The sequence below is a fragment of the Argiope bruennichi genome, chromosome 10 (assembly GCF_947563725.1).
Source record: "Argiope bruennichi chromosome 10, qqArgBrue1.1, whole genome shotgun sequence".
Taxonomy (NCBI): Eukaryota; Metazoa; Arthropoda; class Arachnida; order Araneae; family Araneidae; genus Argiope; species Argiope bruennichi.
The window spans coordinates 59676183-59688884 of NC_079160.1; the positions used below are offsets into that span (position 1 = coordinate 59676183).

At 26.9% G+C, this 12702-nt stretch overlaps 2 protein-coding genes across 2 annotated transcripts; one reads left to right on the forward strand and one right to left on the reverse strand.

Moving 5' to 3' along the window:
• Positions 1-3: 3 nt before the first annotated feature.
• On the reverse strand, positions 4-8528 carry LOC129988140 (RRP15-like protein). Its single transcript, XM_056096285.1, has 5 exons — positions 8426-8528; positions 7550-8044; positions 4283-4368; positions 2919-3072; positions 4-148 (listed from the first exon to the last, which is right to left on the reverse strand). The coding sequence occupies exons 2-5, from the start codon at positions 8030-8032 to the stop codon at positions 35-37; spliced, it is 837 nt and encodes a 278-aa protein (XP_055952260.1). The 5' UTR covers positions 8033-8044; positions 8426-8528; the 3' UTR covers positions 4-34.
• Positions 8529-8774: 246 nt separating this feature from the next.
• On the forward strand, positions 8775-12702 carry LOC129989003 (neurochondrin homolog). Its single transcript, XM_056097307.1, has one exon. The coding sequence runs from the start codon at positions 9036-9038 to the stop codon at positions 11046-11048; it is 2013 nt and encodes a 670-aa protein (XP_055953282.1). The 5' UTR covers positions 8775-9035; the 3' UTR covers positions 11049-12702.

Below are 12702 nucleotides of genomic sequence, written 5' to 3' on the forward strand. Positions count from 1 at the left end.
CTGTTTATGAAATATTAAAAATTTAATGCATATTTCATGTATTTTCATCATCTTTGTCCCAGTCTTTCATTTCAGCTCCCATCATAAAGTCATCTTTTAATATACTCCATGTTGCTTCTTGTTTTGCTTTTTTTGCTGCAGGATCCTCCTGAAATAATTAAAAGGTCATTATAATTATTAATTTTTAAACATTTTAAATTATAAATTATTTTAAAATTTCATTTGTTAGGATAAAAATAATCCATTAAACCTTAAGAGATGATTATCTTAAGTATTATATAGATTAATTGAAGAGTTCTGACAAACTTAAAGGATTGGTATACATGCCAAAACAAGAGTTTCACATAGGCAGAAGTATTGTGTGTGTATGCTAAAGTAAATTAATAAGGCAAGCCTTTATTATCCTAAATATTAAAGACATATCAATATTGAAAGGTCAGATATGCATTTAGTGTATTGAAAAATAAAGGAAATAATCAAGCAATAGCAAAATATTTAAGTCATGAATGATTTCCACAGACACACATGTTCCATTATGAATTGTTTGTCTTAAAGATAGTGCAAAGTAAGTCTTTTATAATGGACACTTGATTTTTAAACATTATAAACTCTACATCATTATAAATTTTATTCTTTTCAAACTGCTAGCATACATACATTTATATTATGTTGTGGTGATTCTAAACAATCCTATCCTGTTGAAACACTCTGGATATTAATGACCTCCTCCTGAATATATAACTTTAATGATAATTTATCAAATGCATATTGTATCAAAACCAAGGAACTTATTATTTTGGCAAATCCAATATTTTCTATAACATAATATTTATCATTTACAAGTTTAATAAAATTTATAATAAATCTATTAATTCATTTCTATATATGTAAATATATTACATAAATTAAATGATGGTATATTGTAAAGGCTTTTGAGTTTGATAATATTTATATAATCCACATTATTGAATTTTTTTTTTTTTTAACATTTAAATAATGTGCAGGAAAATCAGTTTGAAATAGTTAGATGAATGTTTTGAATAGTTAATAAATAGAAAATAGTCAAAGTTAAATTTAAAACAATACATAAGCCTTTTTTTTTTTTTTTTTTTCTTTTTACCCTGAAAGCAGGAAGAAAGGTATCCATAATAAAACTATTTTTGTCCAATATCATTACATGACTTTTCTAGAAGAAAGATATAATATATCCATGCTGATTCCCCTAATTAAATTCCATTATTTATGCATGCATTATTTATTCCATGATTTATTCATTAAATCCTTAAAACAGCTACAGACAATACATGAATAAATTATAGTACTCTCATCAATGAATGTGCACATGATTCTATGATGTATTAGTTATTTAAATTACTACCTGAATTCCTTCAAATATTGATATTATATCCAAATCATGATATTATTTTAATCATGAGTTTTTAAAATTAAACTTTTATGCAGTTCTCAAATTAGACGCAAGTTCTTTTGAAACATTCATTTTATGTAATATTGTTTTGTTCATTATAAAATCGACATTATTTTAATCTTCACTTCAATCAATAGAAATAGTATCAGAATACTAATTTCCTTATAATTTATAACGAAAGCTGATTTTTATGTTCTTGATTTAGTTTAAAACATTCATACTGAATTGCAGGGGTGTTTGTGCTCCGGGGAAACCCCGGAATTCCGGGGATTTTGAACTTCGATACCCGGAAATTCCGGGGATCGTCGTTCAAAAGGAAGTAGGAATAATAATGAATTATTTATTTTGATCTGGGTAATTTTGTTTGCTTTGAAAGCAGAAAACGCAAGGTCAGTGTGTGTGGTGAAAACTTTTCCTTTCTTTCTCCAAAGGCAGTGATAATGCGTGAAAAGGGGGAAAAACTTCTTTTTTGTTCTTTCCTTATTGCGAGTTATGACTCATTCCCCCGGTTCTCGGGCATTCTCTTCTGGATTCTTTTCGGCAAGTAGGCGCGGCAGAAAAAACAGGGAGAGACTTCGTTCGACCAGATGTGCGATCACGTGACCTGGGTTCAAAGGTCTTAATTTTGCAAAAAAAGTAATTCATTGAACTTTTATAATTAGGTCATTCAATACTTCATAATTGTAATTTTTCATTTCTCCCCCCCCCCCCTCTCGAAACTCCAAAATGTCGGTAGTAAGTCTGTAAAAGTTTCAGGGGATTTTTTGGGGTCCCACAAAGACCCCTGGAATTGTTTAATATGAACTGTTTTTATCAAAATACAACAAGAGAAGATTTTAGAAGTTTTTAAGACCTTTTTAACATTTTGCACATATTATAATATATATTCATTTTAGAATAGTACTCTTCACACTTCTAATAAACTGTTCAATTTGTTAGAGGAATTATGCTATGAGAAAAGTAGCCTTTAAATAATATATATTGTTTGCATATATTTTTTCCCCTATGCAGTTTTAGGTAATATGGTTTTAAGTTTGACTAACATTTCCTTTACAAGCTAATAATATATATATATATGCTAGTATAAATTCTAATAAGCTATTAGAATTTTAATCACCTAATAATTATATTCTATCATGTTTTGAATCACTTTAGGTGCATTGATACTTCTTTTCAGTATGTATATGATGAATAAGTTAAATTACTAATGAGGGAAGACAAACATAATATCACAAATAGTTTAATCTGATTATATATATTATATTCTAATTATTTGAAAAATGAGAAAAGTAAATTTCTGCTCTGTTAAAATTCCCATATTATTATAACATATTCTTCTTAGCAATTATCTAAAGATTACACATTTAAAGCTATTTGACCTAGAATAATTCTATGTATGCTCAAATTTAAATACATTTTTGTGACTTCTTTGGTACTTAGTTTTGAAACAATTTCATAATATAAAACTTTGAAAAAAATTTAAAGCATTTACCTGTACATCCTTATCTTTCTTAGCACATTCTTTAAGGATATCCATAAAGTTACCTTTTACAACACTTAGCTTCTTATCTTTCTGTTTATTCTTTTTAGAATTTTTAACTGTTTTTTGATGTTTTTCCACTGTGTTAAATAAGTGTACAACACCTCTGAAATAATAAAATAAAAAAAAATCTCATATTTTTAACAAAAGTTTCTAAATATATAAAGTAGTTAATACTTTTCAAAGATTAATATATATTGTTACAAATCTGTAACATTGTGCAGTTTTCTTCTTAGTAAGGATAACAGCTTTACAGATAATGTAATAGATGTCAAGTCAATGGCCCCCACTTTGGGGTGGTAAAAATGAAGGATCTTGAGTATTTGAAAATCTTAGTGATATCTCCATTAGAAATTCTGGTTTGTTTTAGAACTTTCAAGGCCATGCCACAGAACACATACAAACCAGTTTATCAAGCTCAAGCAAGTAATTGGACTAAGTCACTCTTTTGGATAGTTAACTCTAGTGAATACTCTCTTTGTACTGATGCAGTTAATCAATACTAATTTTCTGCAAGTGCTGAATACTTGAGCTGTATTTTGCTACTATGTATTCTATTATTGGGCTTTTCATTGCGCACTGTTCAGATGGATTTTTGCATAATAATACTAGAAAATTATATAATCTCCAGGTAAAAGAGCAGAAAATGAGTTCTCTACAAATGATAGCCTTATTTCTCTACATAAAAATAAACAAAAGCTTCAATTTTTAGCATTTTTTAAATATTCTCTTTTAAAATTATGAGCAGAGAACAACCATGAATTGTGTGACGATAGCAATGAATAATGTGGTAAATGAGTTTAGAAATTAGTTTCTTTTTCTAGGGCCATACTACTATATGACGATTCAATCTGAAATCATAGAAGACTATATTATTATTTATTTATATGAATTCAAATATTTCATTGACTATTTGCAAAAACAAAAAATAATAATAATTATCGTAACTTTTAACCTTATTTTTCTAAAATAGAGAATGTTGTTATTTCACTAAATATTTCTTTGAGTAGAATACTATGAATGTGTTTTTATTTTATTTTTACAGTGAATTTCTTAATGCAATTATTTAAGTTACATGAAGATGATTCCTATAAATTTATTCTTTAAATGAAAATGGTTTTTAAAGATATCAACAATTGATTGCTTGATTTTTGAAATTCATTAATTGCCGAATATCAAACTGAAAGCTTAAAAGTGCCAATATTCTTGTCAAGCAGATGTTTTTATAATTATAAGAAATGACAGAAGTGATAATTAATAATAAGAGAAATTGAATAAATTTGCTTAGTAAGATTACATTCTGTAGCTATAATTACCTGGTTGCAATCTTGATGAGTTCTCTTTCCCTGTCTTTATTCCTTACATCTGGTTTCACTCGACACATAGCCTCCCATTCTGCTTTCTAAAAAGTTGGGAGGAAAGAAAAAAAAAATTTTTTTTTTTTTGAAGTAAATGCATTTATTGATTAATAATGCACAATTAATTAATTTTATTTATAAATTAAAATTTGATTAACTGTGATGGGAAATAAAAGTCTGCCTTTATAAAAGCTTTAAATGTATATAGTCATAATATTGATTTACTAATTTGAAACAGAAAGAAACAAAGGATATCCATTTTGAATTAAAATCGATAAATTAAACAAGGCTATTTATATTCTCTCATTGAAAAGATAGACAGCTAAACTTTTCTTGACAATATTAATAACAATAAAATATATTTATGATAGCTAAAGTAGTTCATTTCTTATTCTCCAGATATTTTAAGAACAGAATTTTGGAGATGTTTCAACAATGGAACAAACTATCAACATCTTTCAATTCATGTGTGTGTAATATTTTCTAATTAATCTATGCTTTAAAAATAATTTCTTTTTTTCTTTAAAAAATTTTTTCTACAGAATCTAAAAGTTAAGTCAGCAAATTCTTTTCTAATATTATGTAAGTTTAGAATATTCCTTTCCATATACTACATAGTGCTTATCATGATTTGGACAAATAAATATTGATAAAAGATAAATTTTGACTGCTTCATTTAATTACGAAAAATAAAAATTGTTAAAAAAAACTCCATGCCTGCTTTTTCAAAGAATGTATTACACACACACACAATTCTGGTATCTTTCTGTTTTGGAAGATATTCTAGAGAAATTTCACTCAACAACTATCATGTTTAAGAAATTGCACAACAGATTGTAATTACTTAATTTGTGCATGTTGATATGAAAAAAAAGTAAAAAAATATTATTAATGTTTCAATACTTGAAAATCTCAAGTCATCCACATTTCTTCCATTTTTATAAATTTCATATTTTACTTAGGCATTCATTGAATGCATTGATAAAAAGCTTTCTCTCCCTTTTTATAGATTTATCCATTAATAAGATAAGTAAGTAAATTAAAAGCAATTGCTAGTATAAAAAAATCTACCAAATATTACTGAAAATTAACTTGTCAATGTCCGGGGGGGGGGGGGGGGATGGAGTGCTTGAACTCAAAGGTTTAAAACCTCCATAACTTTATAAATGTTGAAAGAAGTAGCATTGCAATTCAAATATCTGATAAGTATGGACAGCATTTAATATCAGAAATGATGATTAAGGAAAAATTATGAAATTTAATTATATTTATTTACTATGCAGCATGTCAAAATATATTTTGTTTCTAATATTTTTAATATTCTGGTTTTTGCATGTACGTGGAAATTATTAAATGTAGAATCTATTCCTAAAATTTCTAAAATGGAAAATTTCATGTTTTGAGTAATTAGAATTAATATTTATCACCATTAACATTATAATCAATTTACTGTTTCAAAATAAATGTCCTTGAAGTATTGTGTGAATGAACATCTATTATTATATAAAAATGACTGATCTATTGATTAAAAATATTTATAATTAATTTAATTTGAACTATTTTTTTAACATTTGGGATTGAATCCTTAACTCTCGGTATATAAGCAAATGTTTTATAAAACCAATGTTGTTGTTTTACTGCTGAAATACAGTGTCATCTTACTGGGAAATAAGCCATGCTGAAAGTCTGAAATTGTGTTTCTTAGAATTGACTGACTATTGTTCTTTCACATTTTACAAAGTGAATACCAATTAATTGATATTTGATAATATGCTTAAAGGCATACTATTAACATACAAAATCACATTCCAACTTGAATTTCCAAACTTATGTCCTTGCTCATTGTCAGTTTCTTTATAATATTTTTTAACACTGAAAACCCTTCAATAAAAATGTTCATAAAACATAATCACTTTAGCAAAATTTGCCTTTTTCCCCATTGTCATAAATGATTAATTTGATATAGCATGTCAAACATGAGAAGAGAAATAACCTTTGGTCTCATAAAGATATGGGGAGTTGATACAATCGTAATAGTGAAAATTAATTTATTTGCTTCCAATTTATCAAAATTGACTCATCTGATACCACACGATGTATATTTCAAATCTATCCTCTTGTGACAGATAAATTACATGCTCCCTTTGCTTTATTAAATAAAAATCCTGCTTCCTTTATTTTTTATATTTTTAGCTCTGTATGATTACATATTAGACTTTTGAAATAAAAAGAAAACTATGACAGCATCTATTTCTGTAGTTTTTCACAAACCAGGAAAAGCAAACATGGAGAGAAGAAAATAATTAATACATATTATTAAATTACAATAGGAATACTTCATGGAAGTTTATATATTGATTTTTTTCAATGTGATATGATCTATAAATGCTTTATTAATTAAAAAAATCCATCGTAAAATTAAATTAGAAAAAAAAATTGGGATATCTTGTTGTATGAAATATTTAGAAGAAATGAAATCATTAATCAGGAGTAAGTATATAGCTTTTCTTCATACTGACTACTATGGTATGTTTGATAATTAATAAATGATTAATATTATGACTTCTAAATATATTAAATATTTGAAAAATTTTATTTCTTTTCTATATATCATATGTTCTTGTTTTGAAAGTCTTGCAAAGAATAAAATAAGTTTTTTAGAAAACTAAAAACCAACAGGAAATTTTAAATGTTTATTTAAAAAAAGAGGATTCACTTGTAAATTTTCCTAGACACGATTTATTAATTAGGTTTGGAGTTTCTATACTACAACTTAACTACTTTTAAAAGGCATGCAGAGTTCTATAGCAAATTGTTTGATAAAGTTTAGATCTTTTATAATCTACAGTCTTGTTTTTAAAATTGAATGAAAAGAAGTAATAAAAAATTAAATGTTACTTTTCCTTTAGTTCGATAACATCATAAAAGCATCAAACTTGCATTGCAAAATACGGAGTATTTTGTTTCTATATTTATACATTTTGACTGCTTTTCCTCAAACAGAAAAGTAGCATTTCGTGTGAATATGCACACTTGACATTTAGTGCAAGCATTCATGCTGACAAGTAAATAAAGATCATCAATTGAATTTGAAAAATAAGAGCGAATGATGTAATTTAGCCTGCTTAAAAATATAATTCTACAATCATAGGCATAATTGAAACTCTTGGTTCAATAGTAATTAAATAATAAATCTCATAAAGTAATTAAATCAAATAAACTTACCAGTTTTTGTTTTTCAAGCATTTCTTTCCTCTTCTCACTGAAACTTTTACTTTTTTCTGGCATTTCTTTTTTAATTACTTGACCAGTTTCATCAACAAGTTCCAACTGCTTATTATCTTTTGCTTTAATATCTCTATCTTTTTTTGCTTTACTAAGAATAAACTTTGAGCCTTTAGTTGTCGTATGTAAAACTTTAGCCATGGCATCAGCCCATCCTTCATTTCCAATGACCAAATTATTTTCACTATTTGAACATTCATCTGCATCAACAGATTCATTTTCTCCTTCTGAACTCTCATCAGCTACATTTCCATCAGCAGAATCAATGTCACTTTCTGAGATTCCCTCAGCAAAAATGTCCATATCATTTTCAGTCATCTCTTCATTCTCATCTTCATTTTGATCAGATTCATTATTCTTTGAGACAATATTATTTCTACCTACTTCATTATCAATATTCCTAGATAGCTTTCTTTTCCCCATGCTTAAAAGAGTCTAAAATTAATAAAGTAGAGAAGATAAAAAAAAATTTAACAATTGAAAATAGCCAACATTCAGTTGAATAGAAATAAAGAAAACCAACAAACACATAGCTTATAAGAGTATATTATATGCTTCCTCAAATGTAAAATACTTTCTAGACAAATTTTCAAAAAAAAAAAAAAAAAAAAACTAGTTAACAAACCAAATAAAAATTTAATTCAACGTTAATATAAAAATGAAAAAAGTATATCTAGTTAAAACTAGAGAACAGAAAAAAAAAAAAAATAAAAAATAAAAATGTGATAAGTAACTTATTTCATGATGAAATTCACTACACAAATTCACATAAATATACAAAAGAGTACATGAGTTAGAAATAAAATTAATGATTACCTGTGGGAAAACGAGTTAAAAAAGATCTGTAAATTAATTTCAAACAGTGCATGCAAAATACACGAGGGAGAATATGAAAATAAACAAAAAATGAGAGGTTGCCAGTTCATCATAGTAAAATAAGATAAAAGTATATACTGATTAGTAAATTACCAAAGAAGTGTAGAGTAAATAAACTTTTCTGAATAATTAGCTTTTTCAGTCATAAAAAATACAAAAAAGTAATAATTTTATAAACAAATTATTTTTTTTTTTTGACAAAGAATAGTCACTTCCAAAAATAATGGACTCGGATTAGTTACGACAGATTTGCAAATAAGCGAGTCACTAGCAACGATTCATAAGATGAGCGAAGCAGCTTTTCTTCGCTCACATGTATGCTATATGAGCTTTCAATTTCGTTGATTAAGAAATAATTCATTTAGAAAAAAGAATAGGTGAATATTTATATGTGATCGAAGACATTATTTATTATTAAAAGATTTTCGAATGCATAATTTTTTTGTGTTTTGTTCTTAGAGTCGATTTGAAACCTCATTGTATTGTTTACAATACGAAAATGCTCTAATTTAATAAATTATGCTATAATTTTTAATCAGCTATTTCAAAGATGGAAACTGTGTTAAAATGCAAAACAGCTTGGGATGCTGCAAGGACTGACACTGAAAAGTTTGCTGCTCTTATGATTATTGCTAAACTCTTGCGAACAGAAAATTTATCGGAGACCGAAAAGAAAGACGTGTTTGATATTATAGGTTTTGAATTCTTGCATCGTCTTTGTAACACAGAAGATGATTCGAATGAACCTGTCAGCCCCTTCAAAACATTAGCTTTTGCAATACTTTCATGTTTTTGTTTAAATACAGAAATTCTTAAAGATCCTCAAATGCTCTTATTTACCCCAAGTATAATGGATGTTTTGAAATCCAATGTTCTTCAGGATACGGTTAATGATGCAATAGATGTTGTAGCAGCAATGATTAGCAATAACGAAGCACGAGATGAGCTAGTAGAGGCTGGCCTAATGAGTGCTTTGTTAAATCAGTACAAAAAAAGTAATGAAGATAAAATTCTTGCCATGATAGTTATGGTTATATTACAGTCGGAAAAATGTAAATCTGATGAAGTAACAGAAGTGTTGTTGTTGCTTGTTGAAGAATTTAAAACGGATGAAACCTTAAAGAAATTTGAATTGTGTAATTATTTAACATCTATTCTGTTGAAACACAGTGATTGTTTAACTTTGGAGAATAGTCTCATTCTTCAAAAAGGACTTATAAACATTTTACAAAGTAAAGTTAAAAAACCATATAGAGATTCTGCTTTGAAACTGTCTGGTATTATAGTTCATAAATTTGGATCTCAGTGGTTTTCTGAGAATTCTGAAACTTCAAAACTTTTTTTCACCGTATTGGTACAAATCACTAGTGTGGAAGTTTGTATGTTATTAGAAACTTTGTCAGTTGAAGAAATTGGCAAAGAATTGTTTCTTTTAAGTTCATGTTATTGCATTTTGGAGCGCATCATCGGAATAATGGTTGATGAAACCATGTTTCAATCTAATAGACCTCATACAGAACAATTCTGTAACTCCATCAATATGTCATTTAAAGCTATAGTAGGCTTTTTGAAAAAACTCTCTAATGATTGGAAAAGTGATGGTTCTTTACAAAAATTACCAAATTGCGAAGATGTAATTGTTGCCACAATTCGTGTTTTGTGTTGTTGGTTAGCTGAAGAAACTTTTGCTTTGCAAGAGGAAGTACTTGAAATTTTACCATTTATTTTAGAAGTATGTAAAAAGTCCACATCATTACCTTCATATTGTAAAGATTCATCAGAATGCAATGTCCTCCAATTCTTTATCCCCCCATTATGTCATCTAACAGCAGATGATAAAGCACGAAAAGTGTTACTTGATAATGATTTACTAACAATACTTTTCAAACACATGGAACAATTGTGGAAGACATACGAAAAGGAAACATCCTTGACTACATTATGTGGAATATTTCTAAACATAGTAGTCTTGGATTCCAAATTAGTATCTGAAACTGAAGAATTCCTTGTGTTCCTAAAATTTCTTTTCAGTGCCCTTCCCCAACTGACTCCCAAGAATGATATCTTGCCATTAAAAGCAAATTTTGCAGTTTTGGGACTTATGATTACTAGACAATTTTATAAGAAAGTCAAGTCATGTGAGACCAGCTTTTATGGTTTTCTATCTTCTAGTGTGAAGTTTTTATGGGATGCCCACAATGCTGAAGATATAAATGGAATGACATCATTCTGTATCACAAGAGAATATCGTGAAGTCTGGGGTGAGATAATGGAATTATGGTTTCTAGGTATGCAAGCTTTGTCCACTCTTCTTCCACTTATGCCATGGATTGCCGGTTTTCTAGTGGAAAGTGGTTGGCCACAACACATAATCTCATCATTTGCTAGAGTTGGAGAAAGAGGATTAGAGGGCAATATTAAATCAACCTATCAAGCATTTTTAAGTGCACTTGTAAAAGTTAGTGATATGGCAGCTGTTGCCCTCATCAACTGTGATTCAATTAAAGTTTGTCAGAAACATAAGATGACTGAACTTGAAAATTTACTGATAAAGTCATTGTAAAAAATTGGATATAATTTATTATTTCTTTTATATCTTTTTGTTTTGTCTTAGGAATAGTGGTTTGAATCAAGCATTTTTAAAATCACCAATTATTTGAGAATCTAACTATATATAATTGAAAATTCGCTGTAAAAACAAAAATAAACAATAAAAAAAGAACAATTATTTATTTTTGATCAAATACAAAATATTTAAAACTGAAAATAAAGTTTTTAAAACCAATTCAAATATCAAATATGCTATTGAGTAGGACAGTTATCATTTATTATTACACAAATCATAAAATATTTCTTTTTGTAATAAAAACTTTAAATATTATCCTTTATTAAAAAAATAGAAAAAACAGTTATGCAAACAAATATAAAACTTAAAGGAAATGAATTAATAAAGACATATGTATATTATGCAAGATTCAATCTACCAGAATTTTCTAATATGTAGAATAATTCTAATATTTTTGAATGATTTAATATGATTTTCAGTATTTGTGTATTAGCTGCATATCATAGACATACATGGCATCATTGTTGATAACATGGTATTTTTGGCTATTTTTTTTATGTTGAATTATTGATTCCTAAACAGGGATTTTATATGCCAAAAACTACTTTATTGAATTTTTAAATGCAAATTTTCCTCCCTTCCTAGAATCAATATATTAACCATTTAATTTCCTAATAGCATTCAGATTTCTTTAGTATCTAGGAATAGAATTACCCCAATGAATTATCATCAATTTCATTGAATAACTTGGAACTTTTAGAAATGAGGTTTTAAAGTCAATAAAATATATTTTTTTTAAATCGAAACTTTGGAATTTTAAGAAACTATAAATGAAAATATGTTATTGAGCTTGGAAAAGCTGCTCAAGTTACAGAATTAATTTAAGTATAATATACTTGTGAATTGTGATCTGTTTCATATTGTTTAATTGCATGGATTTATTCCATTATTATGATTAAAGTTATATTTCATCTTTCTGGAGAGTTTTTTTTTTTTATTATTATTATGTATTTTGCCAGTTTTCGATACTTCTTCAAGGCATATTATACATTTATTGAGTCTATAAATTTTATGAAAGTTACCAGAAGTCTGATTTTCTTACTTCATATCACTTGATGTAGAAATATAGCTAATTTGTATTGTTTATAGATTTAAAATTTTTACAATTATAATAATCATTTGTATTAATAAAAATTCTGTACTTTGAATAAAATAGATTTGATATTCCTAAAAATTGTCTCTTAAAATGTGTCAGACAATAAAACCTGTATCACCTCACTCTTGTTTGTTTGAGGAAGAAACAGAAACTGACATTTTTTGACTAAAAAGTATATATTTATATTCTCTATTTATAGATTAGTGATATTTTAAAAATGTTGATTTTTTCTTCTTTTTTTAACAAAAGATATAATACACTTAAATGCATGAAGTACACAGTTATAAAATATTTAATTTTATATATTCTTAAAAATAATATAAACAATTTCCTGCAGGCATTTTGAATATTTTAAGTTTGCAAATAGTTCAATCTATTTGCAAACCTAAAATATTCTATAGTGAAAATAGACAATTGGGTGTTATTAAATACCATGACTTCCAGTCTGAAGTTATAATAATTTTGCAATTTTAATATTTTGTTTGAATTTGTGTA

What these genes read in the sequence shown, in the direction of transcription:
- LOC129988140 (XM_056096285.1), bottom strand. Translation starts at nt 8,032, where the DNA reads ATGGGGAAAAGAAAGCTATCTAGGAATATTGATAATGAAGTAGGTAGA. An exon ending in TGCTTGAAAAACAAAAACTG is followed by an intron (nt 4,369 to 7,549) that starts GTAAGTTTATTT and finishes CCAACTTTTTAG; the next exon opens with AAAGCAGAATGGGAGGCTAT. An exon ending in AGAAAGATAAGGATGTACAG is followed by an intron (nt 149 to 2,918) that starts GTAAATGCTTTA and finishes TAATTATTTCAG; the next exon opens with GAGGATCCTGCAGCAAAAAA.
- LOC129989003 (XM_056097307.1), top strand. Translation starts at nt 9,036, where the DNA reads ATGGAAACTGTGTTAAAATGCAAAACAGCTTGGGATGCTGCAAGGACT.